This window comes from Lithobates pipiens, unplaced genomic scaffold (assembly GCF_037356315.1).
Source record: "Lithobates pipiens isolate NorthernLeopardFrog02 unplaced genomic scaffold, aLitPip1_a1.2 Scaffold_18, whole genome shotgun sequence".
NCBI classification, from domain to species: Eukaryota; Metazoa; Chordata; class Amphibia; order Anura; family Ranidae; genus Lithobates; species Lithobates pipiens.
Window position 1 is genome coordinate 599,245,631 of NW_027507758.1, and position 20,752 is coordinate 599,266,382.

The window sequence follows — 20,752 nt, forward strand, 5'->3', positions numbered from 1 at the left end:
GCTGAGTTATTTGAACAAAGTGTCAGCCACTTGCCCCTTTACAATACACAGCCATTACTTGATTCTGATGTTGGTTTTGACTATGAGGTTGAAAAAGGTAGGAACATGAGTCTATAGAGTCATTTCCCTTTCCTGACCTGCAAGGCTGCATGCTCGGATAAGGGTCTGGTGTGGATTGGGGGGGGCACCCATGACTTTTTTTTTAACGTTTTTGTATTAATGGTATTAATACTGTAATTTACGCAGTAGGTTCCATGCATGCTACAGATACCCCACTTTACAGGCAGACTAAGGCCCCCCCCCAGGCACTCTATTTAAAGGAATCATTAAAATCACTGAACCTGTAAAAACAATCCTATTTTAAAAAAATGGTTTGCATTTTTTGCATTGATACATGTCTCCCAGGGCAATACCCGGAACCCCATACCCCTTTTTATGGGCAATAACTTACATATAAACCTTCAAAATGGGGACTTTTGATTTTTTTCAAATTCTGTCCCATAGACTAAGTTTGCGTCTCTGGTCCAAACTTTTTATATGTTCGGGAGTTCTGGTGCGAGCCGAACGGGGGGATGTTCGGCCCAACTCTATGCCTTCCTACTGACATCTTAAGCCTGCATTATTTACTGCTGACCTCTGCACTCTGTGTTACTTACTATTGACCCCTAAACTCTTCAAACAGGTCATTTTTAATCCTTACTTGGTTATTTTCTTTTAAAGCTGCACCCCGGTGATCCTTGATCCCTACCATGTTGTTGAGGTAGATCTCCACCTCGGCAGGGTTGCCTCCCCCTACTTTAATAAACTTGTACTATGATCTCCATTCTCACCTTCACCACACCAACGTATTCCTCAGGAGGGATCTGGTAGATGTCGTTCTTTAATTGTAGGACAGATTTCACCAGCTCCATCACACTCTGATAGACGTTATCATCTGTACGATCGATGTTAGCTGTTGGCGTCGGCTGAAGAGACTGGGAGAGAAAAATAAAACAACCATGACGCATGTTAGTATGTTTCCATTGGATGATCCATGCAGGTATGAGCGAGAATTGTACCACCCTCCACAGACAAGCTTAATGGGAAAATTCATGAACGATCACGATTTCCCAGGAGAACCTGGACAAGGTCATCTAAAACCCAGGGCAAACATACCTAACTGCGCCCCCCCCCCCCCCCCAAAGATGTATGAGCTCCCATGTAGCACAAATCCTCTTCCCTCATCCCCCCTTCCAACACAAATCCCCCCCACATCAGCGTTCCTAGCAAAGCACTGGATTTCTGGTAGCCTCCACAGGTAAATTTTGCAGAGCAAAACAATAGGTATATTGACGTCTTTTATTTTTTTATTTTTTTTTATTAAGGTTTTTCCCTACATTTTTATAATTTCACTGCCAGGACTGTTTTTGCATAAAAAATAAATAAATAATAATTTATTTTAGGCCTGAAAATTAAGTAAGACCCCCAAACATTAAATATTTTCTTAAAGAAAACACACTAGAGAATAAAATAGCGGTATTTCTAATTTTTGTGTCACACAATATTAGCGCAATAGTTTATGAAACACAAAACATTTAGTATAAAATACAATAAACTTTTGAATATTTAGAAAAAAATACAGTAACATTAATTTTAGAGCACACAAAACAAAATATATTACCAATTTTTTTTGATAACATATAAAAGATAAGTTTGCTCAGTATAAATTAACACCCAATTTAAATGTCATGCACCCGTGAAACAACAAGTTAGTTCCCCTATATTTTCTATAGGCAATGCTTTAAAAGCCCCTAAAGGCCTAGAATTATTGATCCCAATCTGGCACGCGTGGCAATATCCGACATGTGCTTTACAACCGACATTTTTACATGTAGGTGCCCCTGACACATGCATTTACATTTATACATGCATGTACAGTATGTGTGGGTGGGGGGAGGGGGCTCAAATTTTTTTTAAAAAGAGGTGTTTTTAAAGAGGAGCTGCACCTTTAAAAAAAATCTTAAAAGCCAGCAGCTACAAATATTGCAGCTGCTGACTTTTAATAAATTGACACTTACCTGTCCCAGGGTCCAGCGATGTCGGCGGCAGATGACGAGCAATCGCTCGTCTCTCTGCTGCCCCCGCTGCCATCCTCTGTCAGGGAATCGGGAAGTGAAGCATTGCGGCTTCACTGCCCGGTTCCCTACTGCGCATGCGCGAGTCGCGCTGCGTGTCTTTACTGGTCCCCGCTGTGTCCTGGGAACTGTGTGTTTCCCAGAACACAACGGGGGGGGGGGCGGGGCGTCTGCGGCTAGCTTGTCCCGGAAGTGGGTGCAGATACCTGGATTATCCAGGTATCTGTACCCCCCTCCCCCCTGAAAGGTGCCGATTGTGGCACCGGAGGGGGTGAGGGATCAGATGAGCGGAACTTCCACTTCACGGTGGAGGTCCGCTTTAAGTGCTTGTCTAATTTTTTTTTACTTTATTTTTCGTCACATAGGGGACAAAAAGTCCTCCATAGATACAATACTGGGAGTGAGCGTTGTCACCAAGGACAGGAAGTGTGTTACTGGCAGGATCAGGAGGAATAAAAAAGAAAACAAACGTCGCCACCACATCTAAGGACTGATAATCTGCCATTTATTACTTTTTTATATTTTATTTTACATCTTTTTAGCTAGGTCCATTGCTTTCGGTAGGACCCTAAATCACATTTCTCCATCGGGCACTTACCTGCGCTCCAAGCCTGGGAGGCTTCTGTGGCGGCACCGTGAACTCAGCTGTAGAGACAATGAATGGGTCAGAATGATACACACAGGACAACAAGTTATCAGTATTACTTGACTTGATGTATGTATATATATATATATATATATATATATATATATATATATATATATATTGAATGCATAGAATTTATTAAAGGGGTTTTAAAGCTTTGTTTCTTATTTTCTAAATAGGTTCCTTTAAGCTAGTGCATTGTTGGTTCACTTACTTTTTCCTTCGAAACTTCACACCATCATCCGAGCCGGGTCTGTGTTCTGCTGTGCTGTAGCAAGGTCCCGCCCCCCTAGGCCAGCTCGTGTGATAGTAGATAGAACACTCATTGAATCAGTGTTTCACCTATCACAGGAGCCGGTCTAGGGGGGCGGGACCTTGCTACAGCACAGCCGTACACAGACCCAGCTCCTGTTTGTTCTGTGACACACACCGCGGGAGATACCTGCTGTGTTTAAACGAGGCAATGCCATGGTGAGTGCCATGCACAGTGTGGCTGCATTCATATGTACAGTGGGCTGCATTCATATGTACAGTGGGTTACATTCATATGTACAGTGGGCTGTATTCATATGTACAGTGGGCTGTATTCATATGTACAGTGGGCTGCATTCATCCATCCCTTGTACCATGTCTGCAGTCTCTGACCATCTCTTGTACCATGTCTGCAGTCTTTGACCATCTCCTGTACCATGTCTGCAGTCTCTGACCATCTCTTGTACCATGTCTGCAGTCTCTGACCATCTCTTGTACCATGTCTGCAGTCTCTGACCATCTCTTGTATCATGTCTGCAGTCTCTGACCATCTCATATCCTGTCTGCAGTCTCTGAGGGAGTCTGGAGAGGAGTCAAGAGAGGGAGTGCTGCCGGGATGGGGGTCATGGGAGAAGTCAGACTTGTGTGGACTGTGGAGAGGAGACTATAGGATAAAACTGAGCTGGAGCCAACTGACTGAGCCCTGCACAGTGCACCTGAGAGAAAGTCAGTGACAGCACCACCAGGCCAGTCTGAGGGGGGGTCACTGATGTAAGGGGAGAGTGAATACAAAAATGTAAGGGGGCACTGATATAAAGGTTTCCCCCTATGTTAGTAAACCACCCCTACCTGCATAGCTCCTAACTGTCCCTGATTTGGAGCAATGTCCCTCTGTCCCTCTTTCCTCCTCATATACCGTAATACACTTTTCAAATGTGCTTTAAAATGCATGGTTTTCCCTTTAATGAACCAGAAAAAAATGACGGAAGGAACCTATTTAAAAAATAAAAAACAAACCTTTACAACCCCTTTAATATTGCGGTGGCGGTAACAACACTTCCGGTTCCGGCGGAGACAGGAAGTGATGGAAATTTTTACTGTGTACTTAGTGAGTAGTAGGGTGTTACCGGTTGTAGTAGTAACGCATAAAAGGCAACCAGTCACAAGCGCCACTAGCTTCAGAAGACGCCCAGTGGGAGGTGCAAAACGCGCCAAGATGAGGAGACCTAGTAACGGTTGTTTGCATTCCAAGGCGGTGTTTTTTTCTGCACAATTTAAAAAATTTTGATGCAAGTGTAATGATTTTGGATTTTTATGAATAAAATTTACAGTATTGCACTATATACCCCTTTCTCTTCATTGCCATACGTCTAAAATGGATATATGATCACTGGGAAAGTTGGGAAGGTAATAACTATATTTGGATATAGGATATACCAGACGGCTCTAATATATCTATGGTAGGAAGGTGTTATTCTCACCCATTTACTGATCACATTCAACAGCCCTAGCCATTAATGGGAAACGCCATTCCAAATTTAATAACAGGCGCATCTAAAGATTATTGCTGGTGAGTGGGGACCCAGGAGGGGAGCATGGAGTGTCACCAAGATCTACACCAACTGTGTATTTTTCAACACACCATATGACCATATGGATGGACTCTATATGATTGCACTTTATTTGTTTTGCACTATAATTGCACTGAGCACTTTATATTGTTAAGTAATATCATGCTATTGATTATGCCGTTGTAGGCACTTTATTATATATTGTATTAGTGTTTATTGTTTACTGGAGCAGCGCTGAGTATAACATTCATATTTTTTATGGCAATAGCATAGTACTCACTGTATGCGACTTCTTTTTCTGTAGGTGCCTGAAAGAAAGAAATATATTTTAGAAAGTATTTCATATATACAGTTTATATATATAAAAGTATTCACACCCCTTGAAATTTGCCACATTTTGTCATGTTACAACCAAAAACGTAAATGTATTTTATTGGGATTTTATGTGATAGACCAACACAAAGTGGCACATAATTGTGAAGTGGAAGGAAATGACAAATGGTCTTTAACATTTTTTACAAATAAGTATCTTAAAAGTGTGGGGTGCATTTATATTCAGCCCCCCCGGAGTCAATACTTTGTAGAACCACGTTTAAATGCAATTACAGCTGCAAGTCTTTTTGGGGATGTCTCTACCACCAGCTTTGCACATCTAGAGAGGGACATTTTTGCCCATTTTGCTTTGCAAAATATCTCAAGCTCTGTCAGATTGGATGGAGAGCGTCTGTGAACAGCAATTTTCAAGTCTTGCCACAGATTCTCAATTGGGTTTAGGCCTGGACTTTAACTGGTCCATTCTAACAAATAAATATGCTTTGATCTAAACCAGGGGTCTCCAAACGTTTTAAACAAAGGGCCAATTTATTGTCCTTCAGACTTTAGGAGGGCTGAATTGTGGCCAGCAGGAGTAGCAACTGTCCTGGCATCAGTGGGAGTAAACATCGCCACATTTGGTATTGGGGGGAGGAATGGTGCCCCATTATTGCTATCCTAGGGAAGCTTAGTGCCCCCATTATTGGTGTCGTTGGGTGAAATGGTGCCCTTTTTTTGGTGTCAGATGGCAGAATAGTGTCTCATATCAGTGGGAGGAATAGTGCTCCAAGGGCAGGATAAAGGCAAGCAAAGGGCCACAGTTTGGAGACCACTGATCGAAACCATTCCATTGTAGCTCTGGCTGTATGTTTAGGGTCGTTGTCCTGCTGGAAGGTGAACTTCCACCCCCAGTCTCAAGTCGTTTGCAGACTCTAAGCCCTTGTACACACAGTCGGACATTCCGATGGACAATGTCCGATAGGACCGTGTTGTCGGATAATCTGACAGTGTGTGGGCTCCATTGGACTGTTTCCGTCGAAGTATCCGACGGACCAAGTTTTCCAGTTGGGCTATAAAATTTTCCAACAACTTTGTCCGATCATCTGTAGAGAATTCCGATCGGACAAAGTGCCACGCATGCTCAGATCAAATTCCTAGACCAAAGCTATTGGCTACTAGCCTGAACGTAGTCCCGTCCTAACGAAATAACATCATCACGTTAAGTGCGATCGGATTTTCTGACAACTTTGTCTGACTGTGTGTATGCAACAGTTTCGGACAAAATCCGTCGGATTTGGTTGTCGGAATGTCCGACCGTGTGTACAAGGGCTAACAGGTTTTCTTCTAAGATTGCCCTGTATTTGGCTCCATTCATCTTCCCATCAACTCTGACCAGTTTCCCTGTCCCTGCTGAAGAAGAGCATCCTCACAACATAATGCTGCCACCACCATGTTTCATGGTTGGGATGGTGTGTTCAGGGTACTGAGCAGTGTTAGTTTTCCACCACACATAGCATTTTGCTTTTAGGCCAAAAAGTAAAATTTTGGCCTTACTGTATCTGATCAGAGCACCTTCTTCCACATGTTTTCTGTGTCCCCCACATGGCTTCTCACAAACTGCAAACAGGACTTCTTATGGCTTTCTGTTAACAATGGCTTTCTTCTTGCCACTCTCCCATAAAGGCCAAATTTGTGGAGAGCACGACTAATAGTTGTCCTGTGGACAGATTCTCCCACCTGAGCTGTGGATCTCTGCAGCTCCTCCAGAGTTACCATGGGCCTCTTGGCTGCTTCTCTGATTAATGCTCTCCTTGCCCGGCCTGTCAGTTTAGGTGGACGGTCATGTCTTGGTAGGTTTGCAGTTGTGCCATACTCTTTCCATTTACGGATGATGGATTGAACAGTGCTATGTGAGACATTTAAAGCTTGGGATATTTTCTTATAACCTAACCATGCTTTAAACGCCTCCACAACTTTATCCCTGACCTGGCTGGTGTGTCCCTTGGCCTTCATAATGCTGTTTGTTCACTGAGGTTCTCTAACAAATCTCTGAGGGCTACACAGAACAGCTGTATTTATACTAAGATTAAATGACACACAGGTGAACTCTATTTACTATTTAGCTGACTTCTGAAGGCAATTGGTTCCATTAGATTTTAGTTTGGCGTATCAGAGTAAAAGGGGGCTGATATTTATTTGTAAAAAAAATGTGGAAAACCATTTATAATTTTCCTTCCACTTCAATTATGTGCCACTTTGTGCTGGTCTATCACATAAAATCCCAATAAAATACATTTATGTTTTTGGTTGTAACATGACAAAATGTGGAAGGTTTCAAGGAACTAATATATACAGTGCCTTGCGAAAGTATTCGGCCCCCTTGAACTTTTCAACCTTTTGCCACATTTCAGGCTTCAAACATAAAGATATAAAATTTTTATTTTTTGTGAAGAATCACCAACAAGTGGGACACAATTGTGAAGTGGAACGAAATCTATTGGATTTTTGAAACTTATTTAACTAATAAAAAAATGAAAAGTGGGGCGTGCAAAATTTTTCGGCCTCCTTGCGTTAATACTTTGTAGAGCCACCTTTTGCTGCGATTACAGCTGCAAGTCGCTTGGGGTATGTCTCTATCAGTTTTGCACATCGAGAGACTGAAATTCTTGCCCATTCTTCCTTGCAAAACAGCTCGAGCTCAGTGAGGTTGGATGGAGAGCGTTTGTGAACAGCAGTTTTCAGCTCTTTCCACAGATTCTCAATTGGATTCAGGTCTGGACTTTGAATGAATGAATGAATGAATGAATGAATGAAATACTTGTATAGCGCACAATGCGAACTGAATCACCTCTAGGCGCTGTGGCGAGCTTTGATCATCTGCTAAAAGAGGAAGGTCTTGAGTTTTTTCCTAAAAGCCAGGTGATTTTCTTCCAGGCGGATGTTGATTGGTAGAGCATTCCATAGCCGAGGCCCTTGGACAGCGAATCTCCGATCACCCTTGGATTTATACCGGGCTTTGGGCACGAGGAGGAGGTTTTTGTTGGCTGATCGAAGACTGCGGTTTGGTGTGTAATGATTTATTTTCTCCATTAGGTATTGCGGAGCTTCTCTATGCACGCATTTGTGGGTGAGGCAAAGGGTCTTGAACGTGATCCGATTTTTTACGGTTAGCCAATGTAAGCTCCTCAGCGAAGGAGAGATGGATTCCCAGGGTTTCTTTCTTGTTATCAGCCTTGCCGCCGTGTTTTGGATCAGTTGTAATCGCGCAAGTTGATATTGTGGTAATCCTATGTAAAGCGAGTTTGCGTAGTCCAGTCGTGAATTAATGATTGTTCCAACTACCACTGCTTTGTCATTCTTTGGGATAAAAGGGATGAGTCTGCGAAGCATGCGCAGCAGATGGTGAGATCGACTGACTACAAATCCTATTTGTGCATCCATTGACATTTGTGCGTCTAAAATAACCCCGAGACTCTTCGCTTTGGTCTTTGGGGAGATAGTCTGCCCAAAGACGGTTGGTGGAGACCAGGAGGTTTTGGTTGCGGGCTTATGATTTGGGTGTAAGATAAGAAGCTCTGTCTTTGATTCGTTCAGCTGGAGGGAGTTGGTGGTCATCCAGTCCTCTATTGATTTGAGGCAGTTTTCAAGTTGTTGTTGGTGATCTTTTTTTCATTGATCTGGAAATAAAGTTGCGTGTCGTCAGCGTAAGAGTGGAAGCAGAGATCTGAGCATCTGATGATTTGAAGGAGTGGGCGAATGTAAATGTTGAAGAGAACGGGTGACAAAGGAGAGCCTTGAGGGACTCCGCAGGTGACTGCCCGAGTTTCGGAGAGGAATTTTCCTAGTTTCACTGTCTGTGACCGATTTCCTAGGAAGGACGCGAACCATTGGAGATCTATGTCTTGGACTCCGGCTACTTCTGTGAGGCGGACGAGTAGAGTATTGTGATCTACTGTATCAAACGCTGCACTTAGGTCTAGCAGTACGAGGAGGCACGGCTCTCCGTCATCTGCTGCTTCGAGGGCGTCATCCCAAATCTTGAGGAGAGCTGTTTCTGTTCCATGACCCGGGCGGAAGCCTGATTGCAGCGGGTCCAGGAGTTTGTGAGTATCCAGGTGAAGTTGTAGCTGATGTACTACAGCTTTCTCCATGATCTTAGAAATGGTGTTGAGGCTTGTAATTGGCCTACGGTTGTTTGGATCCTGAGGGTCCAGGTTTGGTTTCTTGAGTAGAGGTTTGACAATGCCTTGTTTGAGGATGCTGGGAACAATCTCTTCGTGGAATGATCGGTTTATGAGGTGGGTTATGGTTGGAGCCACGATGTCGGAGCATTCTTTCAGTAGTTTTGTGGGGATGATGTCAATAGGTGAGGTACTGTCACGCAGTTTATTAATGATGTTTTTTGCGGTGTCTACGGTAATTGGGGATAGTGAAAATTTTGGCGGTTGCGGTATGTTGGTGCAGACATCCTCTTTATGTATTTGCTGGCTGAGGTTGGATGTTTTCTTCTGACAAATTGTTTCCCTGATGGTTTTGACTTTATCGATGAAAAAATTCGACAGTTTGTCACAGTAATCCTGGGATTCGCTTTCTGGGGGTTCTAGGCACACCGGATTCATTGATTGATTAACCAGTCTAAACAGTTCCCGTGGTTGGTTTGCGGCCGTTGAGATTGTATATGAGAAGTGGTCCTTTTTGGCTTTGAAGATTGCTTTCCGATAATTCTCTGTGAGACCTTTGTAGTTAAATAGGTTTTCCTCGGTGGGATTTCTTCTCCATGTTCTTTCCACTCTTCTGTGTTCTTGCTTTAGTACGGAGAGGGAGCTATTAAACCATCCAGCATTTTTCTTCCTGATGAGTGCCCTGCGTTTTGGTGCTACCGAGTCCGCTGATTGCAGTAATGCCTTGTTCAGCGAGTTGAGTGTTTCCTCTGTAGAGTGGTTTAAGGTTATTGTAGATATCTTTTTGGACAGAGTGGTTTGAATTGGCCATTCTAACACCTGGATACGTTTATTTGTGAACCATTCCTTTGTAGATTTTGCTGTATGTTTGGGATCATTGTCTTGTTGGAAGATAAATCTCCGTCCCAGTTTCAGGTCTTTTGCAGACTCCAACAGGTTTTCATCCAAAATGGTCCTGTATTTGGCTGCATCCATCTTCCCCTCAATTTTAACCATCTTCCCTGTCCCTGCTGAAGAAAAGCAGGCCCAAACCATGATGCTGCCACCACCATGTTTGACAGTGGGGATGGTGTGTTGAGGGTGATGAGCTGTGTTGCTTTTACGCCAAACATATCGTTTTGCATTGTGGGCAAAAAGTTGGATTTTGGTTTCATCTGACCAGAGCACCTTCTTCCACATGTTTGGTGTGTCTCCCAGGTGGCTTGTGGCAAACTTTAGACGAGACTTTTTATGGATATCTTTGAGAAATGGCTTTCTTCTTGCCACTCTTCCATAAAGGCCAGATTTGTGCAGTGTACGACTGATTGTTGTCCTATGGGCAGACTCTCCCACCTCAGCTGTAGTTCTCTGCAGTTCATCCAGAGTGATCATGGGCCTCTTGGCTGCATCTCTGATCAGTCTTCTCCTTGTCTGAGCTGAAAGTTTAGAGGGACGGCCAGGTCTTGGTAGATTTGCAGTGGTCTGATACTCCTTCCATTTCAAAATGATCACTTGCACAGTGCTCCTTGGGATGTTTAAAGCTTGGGAAATCTTTTTGTATCCAAATCCGGCTTTAAACTTCTCCACAACAGTATTACGGACCTGCCTGGTGTGTTCCTTGGTCTTCATGATGCTCTCTGCGCTTTCAACAGAACCCTGAGACTATCACAGAGCAGGTGCATTTATACAGAGACTTGATTACACACAGGTGGATTCTATTTTTCACCATCAGTCATTTAGGACAACATTGGATCATTCAGAGATTCTCACTGAACTTCTGGAGTGAGTTTGCTGCACTGAAATTAAAGGGGCCGAATAATTTTGCACGCACCACTTTTCAGTTTTTTATTTGCTAAAAAAGTTTAAAATATCCAATTGCAAGAAAGAATGGGCAAGAATTTCAGTCTCTCGATGTGCAAAACTGATAGAGACATACCCCAAGCGACTTGCAGCTGTAATCGCAGCAAAAGGTGGCTCTACAAAGTATTAACGCAAGGGGGCCGAAAAATTTTGCACGCCCCACTTTTCATTTTTTTATTAGTTAAAAAAGTTTCAAAAATCCAATAGATTTTGTTCCACTTCACAATTGTGTCCCACTTGTTGGTGATTCTTCACAAAAAATTAAAATTTGATATCTTTATGTGATATGTGAAGCCTGAAATGTGGCAAAAGGTTGGGGGCCGAATATTTTCGCAAGGCACTGTGTGTATGTATATATATATGTATATATATATATATATATATATATATATATATATATATATATATATATATATATATATATATATATATATATATAATTGATTTATTTACTTTTAGGCATGTGAGTCTGAATATACAGGGGAAATCTTTCATCGGGGACACTAGTTCTAATGACCCACTGATTACTTCACTTTGGAGGGATTTCCACTCACTCCCTGTTTTGGCTATGGCACAGGAAGTGAAGCAAAAAAGGGTAGATACAGGAGTATATTGTGCTGTGCTGGAGGCACACAACATCCACTAACTCCTGCAGATGCCTGCATGAGAGAACACCAGCAATAAAGGGTAGATACAGGTGTATACTGTGCTGTGCTGTAGGCACACAACATCCACTAACTCCTGCAGATGCCTGTATTAGAGAACACCAGCATAAAAGGGTAGATACAGGTGTATACTGTGCTGGAGGCACACAACACCCACTTTAACTCCTGCAGATGCCTGAGAAAAGAACACACTGTGCCTGCCTAGCTAGCTCTTTCCCTGCACGCCGGAACACACTACACAAGGCCGCCGCGCTGGCGACCTTATATAGTGTGGGGCATGTACTAAACCCCCTGAGCTATAATTGGCCACAGGCATCCTGCCTGTGGCCAATTATGGCTCTCCTCGCTGCCGGCACTGTGATTGGTTAAGCATGCGGGGTCACAGTGCATGCTTGGCCAATCATGAGCCAGCAATGCACTGCAATGGCGTAGTGTATTGTGGGCCATTTTGGTTTGGTGTGAACGGCCCACAAAGTTCTGAATTCGCTGAACAGACGAACGGCTGATGTTCGAGTCGAACATGTGTTTGAGCCGAACACCGAGCTCATCCCTATACAGGATAGGGGAGGACGAAAAATAAGGGATACGTTTACATAAAGGTGGGTTAGTTTTCTGTTACAAAGAAGGTTAATGTTGGGGTTACAGGGAGATATAGTGTTGGGGTTTCAGGGAGGGTTAGTGTTGGGGTTACAGGGAAGGTCAGCATTAGGGGTTACAGAGAAGATTATTGTTAGGGGTTACAGGAAAGGTTAGTGTTAGAGAATATAGGGAGGGTTAGTATTAGGGGTTAAAGGGAAGGTTAGTGTTAGGGTGTCAGGGCTGGGCTCAGCCCTTCCTTCTATGAGCTGGCCTCTCAGCTGTCGGCTAATTGCCAGCTCCCATCTCTCTCCACAGTTACTCAGCTGTTGGTCCTGCTCGTCAGTCCTGCCTACTTAAGCCGTCTAGGCCAGAGGATCTCTGCCTTCACCTTGGTCACATCACAAAAAACTGTCTCTCGCGTTCCTGTTTAAAGACTGGCTTTGCTGACATCCCTTCTGGCTCCAGATCCTGCTTGCTGTTCCACTACCTTGATCCCTGACTTCTGGCTTGGCGGACTATCTGTTCCGGTTACTGAACTTTGGCTATGTTTTGACTACGTTTGTTCTTTTACTTTTATTATTAAACATATGTGATTTAACTGTACTTCCTTCGGTCTGATTTCATGGTTTCTGCCATAGGGTTACAGCAAGGGTTAGTGTTAGGGTTACAGGGAAGGTTAAGGTTATAGGAAGAGTTTGTGTTGGGGTTACAGATAGTGTTAGTGTCATGGTTATAGGGTGGGTTAGTGTTAGGGTTACATGGAGGGTTAGTGTTAGCCCTTGTACACACGGTTGGAGATTCCGTCAGAATGTGTCCGATCGGAGTGGTTTGTCGGATATTCCGACTGTGTGTGGTATACATCGGACTGTTTCAGTCGGAATATCCGTCAGACCAAATTTTCCAACTTGCTGGAAATATTTTCCGACAAACTGCTCCGATCGGACATACTCCGATCATGTGTAGAGAATTCCGATCGGACAAAGTGCCACGCATGCTCAGATCAAATTCCTACATCAAAGCTATTGGCTACTAGCCTGAACGTAGTCCCATCGTAACGAAATTATGTCATCACATTCTAAAAGATCGGATTTTCCGACAACTTTGTCTGACCGTGTGTATGCAACAGTTTCGGACAAGATCCATCTGACAAAATCCGACGGACAAAATCCGACGGATTTGGTTGTCGGAATCTCCGACCGTGTGTATAAGGGCTTCGGGTTATAAGAAGGGTTAGTGTTGGGGTTACTGAAAGGGTTAGTGTTGGGGTTACTGAAAGGGCAACTATTGGGATTACAGGGAGTGTTAGTGTTAGGATTACATGGAAGGTTACTGTTGGGGTTACAAGGAGGGTTAGTGTTGAGGTTACAAGGAGGGCTAGTGTTGAGGTTACAAGGAGGGTTAGTGTTGAGGTTACAAGGAGGGTTAGTGTTGGGGTTACAAGGAGGGTTAGTGTTGGGGTTACAGGGAGGGTTAGTGTTGGCGTTACAGAAAGTTTATGAAGTCCAAATGAATACTTACTAATTCAGGTGGTTTTTCACTCTTCTTCTGATTTTGATCCTAAAGACAAAATATAGAACATATAAGTACTGTTTTACCCTGAATGAAAAAAAATGCTATGAGCAGTGTTTTATATAAATATTTATTTATGCAATCCTGCTGTTCAAGTCACCATACCCTGGTTAGTAATGGGATTTTCTGTAGCATCTCCATGGACTTGTATGATGGAGATGAGGTTTCAGACCTGCATACTTTTGATCATGTCTTATATAATCATTCTAAAGTTTGTTTTCTCATTCTTTTTCATGGTTTACCAAAATCCCCCAATTTTTTTTTTTTTAATAGTGTAGGGAATAGTTTAACCTGCTGACCCGTTGGTGAGATTTCTTTCTCTTCATTTTCTGTCCTAGGGACACAAAACGTGCACTTGATACTCCGTCATCCCTACACTTCCTGTCCTCCTACCCAGTGGTGGTTGGACTGGAGCAGTAAGAGAGGCTGTCCTTGTCATCTCAGATTTCCCATGAAGGTACGTGATGCTATCCTTCTAAGAAAATGCCTTTAGAAGGCAGTTGGCCAGTCCAGTGTATTTTTCAGGCTTCCTTTAACCTTTCCGAGCGCAGTTGCGTCTTGTACAATGCCTTGCACCATGACAGATTTTAATCATGTATTATAAAGCTCCGTTCTCAGTCTGCGCTGACCCCTATAATTTAAAAACTTCACCTCTAAAGTCAGCTAGGTCCTCAGGGATTCAGAGATTTTCTATGTTTTTTCCTCGACTCAGAATTGCGGTCTTTTCGCCGTATCAGAGCAAGCTGATTGAATATTCCACAGGCAATTACATGCCCCTCCATTCTCCGTCCATCCTAAACGCAGCCAGGAACGAGGGTGCTCGCTGGAGACCAGGAATACGTAAGGAACAGGTCGAGCCCAACCGCCTAATTAATGAGCCGGATAGCCTACTTGTTAAGCTCCTCAAAGCTCTGCAAATCTTGGAAGGGTGAAGGGTCATACATAGAAATTCAGCAGACACAGCTGGGTTTTTGAAGTAAATTGGGCTTCACCGTTATCTGTTCTCCTTCTCCTTCTCATCAGCTGTGTCTCATGTTTGATCACCTTAATGGGTGCGTTTGGTTTTGGGGATGGACTTTAAAGGAGCCCCATAAGGGAAGAAATACTGCAAATTATCTAGAGATGGTATTACAGGGGCTAGAGATTTTATACATATATATATAAAAAAAGACCAGCAATTAAAAAATGTTGGGTCATCCAAGGACAAACCCAACCACCCTTCAATACAGAACTTCAACAGGTGAATGGTGCCTAATAGAGATATGCCAGTGGTTGACCTAAGTAATAAGTAAATAACACCAATAAAATGGATTTAATGAAGTATGGGTGGCACCACCCATACCGCTTTCTATCCATTTTACTTATATTCTCCACCTTTGGTAGGGAATTGGGGTAAGGCAGCAGCCACAGTCTAGGTTCTAAGTGTGGGATTTAATATTTATTCAAATAACAACAATAACCAATGAATTTCAAAGCATAAAACACTATGGGGTTGATTTACTAAGACTGAAAAGTGCAAAATCTGGTGCAGTTCTGCATAGAAACCAATCAGCTTCCAGGTTTTAGCTAAAGTTAGAAGCTGATTGGCTACCATGCACAGCTGTACCAGATTTTCCACTCTCCAGTTTTCAGCAAAAAGAATTAATCCCTATGTTTTATTACACAAAAATGAATACAACACATAATTCGAAATTAAAAAATAAAAATAAAAAAGGGAAAAAATCCAAATCAATTACATTTTTTTGTAATGTCTAAAATAAAAAAATAAAAAACTAAAAGTATCACTAAATGCAAAACTTTTTTTTGTTTTGTTTTTTGGATAGAGTAAAGAGGTATTAGAACACCTCTTATGGTTTTTTTTGGGTTTTTTTTGGCTGCCCTCTAAAAGTCCCATTTACAATTACTATTGAAGGTAAAAATAAAATCCAAAATTTTGAAAAGAAAATAAGAACTAATAGAGGGGAAATCTTCCAATGGGGACAGTTCTGGTGACCTGGGGGCCCCAAGGGATTTCCCAAATTTGCAGGATTTTCCTATAATTTCCTGGTTTTGGGACCGGAAGTGAATGTAAATCTCCCCAATCGAACACTAATAGCAACCAAAAAAAACAAAAAAATGCATGGGTTATAACTCTCCCTTACTCTACCCAAAATTAAAAAAAAAAAGTTTTGCCTATTGTGCGAAAAAAAATAAGTTTTTTTTTGTACCCATTGGACAGAATTTCCCTCAATTCCTGTCTGTTCGGTGGGTGTCAGTTGGAAGAGGAAGTGAGTAGAGGCACTCAATGACCCATGAATCCTGTGCTTTGGCTGCATCTCTCTGTTAAATTCCCTCTGTTTTTTACATTTTTAAAACAAAAGTTACATTAAAATCACAAAAATGTGTTAAAATATGCAAAATACAACAAAATTTAAACGTGACCCAAAACCATTATTCATTTTAATCTCTTAATGGCCGTGTGACCACCGTTAGAGCCTACGGTGGCTTAAGGTTCTGTGCCTGAGGTTCTGTGCTGAGAGCGTCATGACTTTTGAGCGGGAGCCAGCAGGACTCATATGACCATTGTGAGAGGCAATCATGACGGTTACTTGATACAGACGCTCGAGCAACCTTCCAGCATCAAAGCCTACTTAAATGACCACCATAGTCCAATAAACATTTTCATGATTAGGGGCCCCCAATGCATGTGTTTACCTTTGTATGTGTGTGTGGGGGGACTGAAAAAAAGTTTTGAGGGTTGCTTAAGTGTAACCTTACACTTTTTTAACTTATTGTTCATCACATAGGGGACAGCAATTCCCCAATGTGATGCTTCTTTTAGTGAAAGATTAGTGAAAGATTCCCTTTAAAGAGATTTCATTCCTATATTTTATCCCACCCACGGGTGGAATAAATCGTTCCAACCCCGCAGCATACAAAAAGGCACCTTTTGGGTTATATAAATCCGTAGCACAGTTCCACCTCTCTTTTTTCCCTTTAAAGAGACATCAGGGGTCTTTTAGACCCCTGATGTCTCCCCTGTCCGCTATTGAGCCTAAGGTGACAGCTGGACCCAGAAGTGACATTTTAAACATCAACTTCTGGGTTCTTAGTAGGAAGGGGGGACATCTGTTCACTGATCCCCCTCCCCTCTACCCAGAAGCATCTGTCATGCCAGTCCTGTTTCAGCCAAGAGGGAGTGCAGAGCCAGGGAAACACAGTGGCTCTAATGTGAAGGGGGTTCCAATGTGATGGGAGATTTCTGATGTGGGGGGCTCTGATGTGATGGGGGGGCTTCTGACATGAAGGAGAGCTCTGACGTGAAAGGAAGACTCTGATATGAAGGAAGCAAAACACACAGTGCTGCTACCGCCTCCCCTAATCAAACCGAATGTATACACAGGTGCTCAGGCAGTCAGCTGCTGTGAGCCCTGTAGAGACTGTCATGATAAAGGCCTAACATCCCCAACACGTTGACCTTTTTGTGCAGATTTTATGCGTTGTTCTTCTAAAAAAAAAGGGCTATCTGCTTGTGGATTTTATCGAAGTGCCAGCATATATTCAAGACTTGAAGATATGAAGGAGGCTTTCAATGTGAAAGGGGAGCTCAGATGTGAACAGGGGACCCTCCTGGGAGGTGGGACTTTGACCCTCATGGGAGGGGGTACTTTGACCCTCATGGGAGGGGGTACTTTGACCCTCATGGGAGGGAGGGTTCTGATGTAAAAGGAGGACCCTGATGCAAGGGGGGCTCTGAAGTTTTGGTGGAGGCTTCTGATGTGAAAGGGGGACTATGATGTTAAGTTATTTCTTGAAGGGCATTTATTCATTCATTTAAGTTATAATTATTAATTTATAAAATGCATTCTTTTTCAGGCCTGCTCAGTTTTTGTAAAATATAAAATGTAGCCCATGTACTGACTGGTACTAACCTCTACTGCAACACAACTAAGCCTACAGTTCTCCACATCATCTTTACCGATGAAGTTCCTTATATCAAAACATCACTCCAACCAAATCCTCTTTCAAATGTTAATGCAGCAATGCAGTAAAGCAAAAAGTTGGCCATTTCACGATTTCAATTAATATAGGAAGGAAGCCTGACAATGCAATACAGAATCTATAAATCGCACCTTGAGGTTGTTGACCAGCGATTGCTCCTCATGTTTCAGCCATTTGTTATCCTCGAACATCTGCTGTTGTTGGCGATTCATGACCTGCAACATCTTGGCTCTTTCCTTCTCCCACATTTTCTGAGCCTCTTCCATGCTACTGGGCTTCACAAAGTCCTCCTCCTTCAGTAAACGTTGATAGAAATGAAAGACACTGAGCTCCAAACATTGAAGACCAACTGATGGCCAGGTCACCACAACAGACCACACACATGCTAAAATACCCTTCGTCACCAAAATGGGAGTGCAAAGCATGCAAGCCTTACCCTCATACTACGACGTTTGATGATGCTATGGCGCAGGAGTGGTGGGCTGCGAGTGGAGTCAATTGGAGACTGGTACTCTGTGGGGCTACAGAGCGTAGGAGAGCTGGCACACAGACTTTCGGGCACCTGTGCAGGAAAAGGTGCGGGCACAGACACAGACAATTAGCAGCATTGGTAAGTGCAGACAGAGCAGTAATACACAAGCAAGCACAACGAATACACAAATGTAGCAAAAGCGGCTCGGCATCCAAGCATAAGTGTTTAGGGCTGGACGCAACAAAAAATCTGAACGATGTTAGACTTCATAAAGGAAACCCTTGGCTCTGTGTAAACCCTGCAGGGTTCTCAACCAGGGTTCCTCCAAAGGTTGTCAGGGGTTCATTGAACAATGAGCAATTTTTGCCTCTCAGATAAATGCCTATTGACACCAGTGATCTTTTTAGCTATATGTAAGGGGGTAATTCTTCCCAATGGCCACAAGTGTGAGGAGCATTCTTCCCACTGACCATCGCACTAATGTATCATGAGATGTAGATACAGTAATTTTTAGTAGAGAATGGACTTTATAACCACGGGCAAACCACATATTATTAGCACCACATCCCTTGGTTAAATAGGTATAGGAGAATTTTATGGGATTTTTAAGGTGCGGAATAAAGTACAGTGATCTCTAGGAGTAGTATAAAAGCTTTTATTAAAAGACAGAATAAAAAAAAATGTTAAAAAACAACTATGGCAAGTACGTTTTAACACAATTTTATGGATACAGCATTTTCCTCTCTCCTCCCCCCTTCCCCCTTCCCCCCTTCCCTTCCTCGTCCCCCCACAAACCCTTCTCCTCACCCTGTCCCCTTACTGCCTCTCCTTATCTTTCTTCTTGACCCGATTTTTGGTCATCCTTATTCCACCTGGAATAATTATAATAATTATTTATGAACTGTTACTCTACCTTGTTATGAATTTCTTGAAAATTTTTTGAAGATTATTGTAAATATATGTGCTCTTTCCCTTTTGACGACATTATTCTGCCCCTTTAAAATCAACCCATTCTCTTTTCCTTTCCTTTTCCTTTTTTTTATTTGTAACATTATTTGTTTAGCGATGGGAAAATCTGCCTGCTGCTTGGGTTGCCATTGAGCACCTGGGGTGACCATATGGACGTCCAGGGCATTTGATCCAGGTTTCTGGACAACGCCCGGTTCACCATGCTGTCTTTGTGCCTCTCGTTGTCTTCCCCTTTTTTTCCAATTGTTCTAAAGCTCATTATTGCCCTGAGAGGGACTATCCCCCTCCGACCATCAGATGGAGCCCTTTTGTCCTCTCTTGGGTTGGGCGTTGGGACCCAGAGGCGACGGGTTAAGCGGTGGATGTGACGTAGATTGCACATGCACGGCACGGCATTTTCATCTGCATCTGGCCTGATTGGCCGGATGGGGGGTATTTAAGGCCGCTTGTTCCAGCCATCAAACGCTGCTGAAACCACAGGGACACATATGCTACTGCAAGACGCCAGGTTCTTGTCTATATGAATGTTTATATGAACTGCGCAGACAGTCTATATTGGGTATTGAGTTCACTGCAAAACTTAGTTTTGGAAGTTGACCTCTTCTCTATATACTTGTTTTCTTCTTCTGGAGATTCATTCCAATTTTATTGACACTGAAAGTAATTAATTATAATTTTTTTATTGTAGCTGGTCCCTGAATGCCCCCCATGGTCACCTATAGTTCATGGTTTCCTTGACGCTGGCAGACATCTTGACCCATATAGTGGTTTGATCATAGTATACAATATTTCAAGAGACTTGGGTAAGCAATGGTGTCGTCGAATTGAATGTGCACATGTATGTTAAAATCATTTTGTATTGAAAAATAATTTCTAAAAGGAGTGAATAAATAAGTGTATGTATATTATATGATCCACTTAAGCCCCGGACCAATATGCAGCTAAAGGACCAGGCCCCTTTTTGCGATTCGGCACTACGTCACTTTAACTGACAATTGCGCGGCCGTGGCTCCCAAACAAAATTGGCGTCCTTTTTTTCCCACAAACAGAGATTTCTTTTGGTGGTATTTGATCACCTCTGCGGTTTTTATTTTTTGCGCTATAAACAAAAATAGATTCCTCAGTTTAGGCCGGTACGTATTCCTCTACATATTTTTGGGAAAAGAAAAAAAATCGCAATAAGCATTTATTGATTGTTTTGCGCAAAAGTTATAGCGTCTACAAAATAGGGGATAGTTTTATGGCATTTTTATTAATAATTATTTTTTTACTACCCATGGCTGGGCACTTAAAGGGCGACGTACCTGTACGTCCTTGTGCCCAGCCGTGCCATTCTGCCAACGTATATCGGTGTGAGGCAGTCCTTAAGTGGTTAGATAGATTTTTGATGCGATTACTATATGTATATTTTTTTCTCAATAGAGGGATTGTACCACTATTGGACAGCATCCCCTGAAGAAGCCTGAAACATGGGCGAAACATGTTGGGGATTCCATTTCAAAGTGCTGTATTCCTAAAATTCTGTTGAAACGTACTTGCCATAATTGTTTAACAACTTTTTATTCTGTCTTTTAATAAAACCTTTTATACTACTCCTTGAGA

General features: G+C 42.6%; 1 protein-coding gene across 4 annotated transcripts in view; it reads right to left on the reverse strand.

Annotated features, from left to right (window-relative positions):
• PTK2B (protein tyrosine kinase 2 beta) overlaps window positions 1-20,752 on the reverse strand; it is a 236,739-nt gene that overhangs the window by 15,663 nt on the left and 200,324 nt on the right. For 2 of the 4 annotated variants that reach the window (XM_077489227.1, XM_077489228.1), the window contains 7 exons: window positions 18,146-18,271; window positions 17,841-18,002; window positions 15,936-16,061; window positions 13,678-13,716; window positions 4,864-4,891; window positions 2,713-2,759; window positions 831-974 (listed from right to left, as the gene is read on the reverse strand). In XM_077489227.1, the coding sequence (XP_077345353.1) occupies window positions 831-974; window positions 2,713-2,759; window positions 4,864-4,891; window positions 13,678-13,716; window positions 15,936-16,061; window positions 17,841-18,002; window positions 18,146-18,271 (672 nt within the window). The remainder of the gene's footprint in view (window positions 1-830; window positions 975-2,712; window positions 2,760-4,863; window positions 4,892-13,677; window positions 13,717-15,935; window positions 16,062-17,840; window positions 18,003-18,145; window positions 18,272-20,752) is intronic. The other 2 variants (XM_077489230.1, XM_077489229.1) reach the window with 2 other exon arrangements.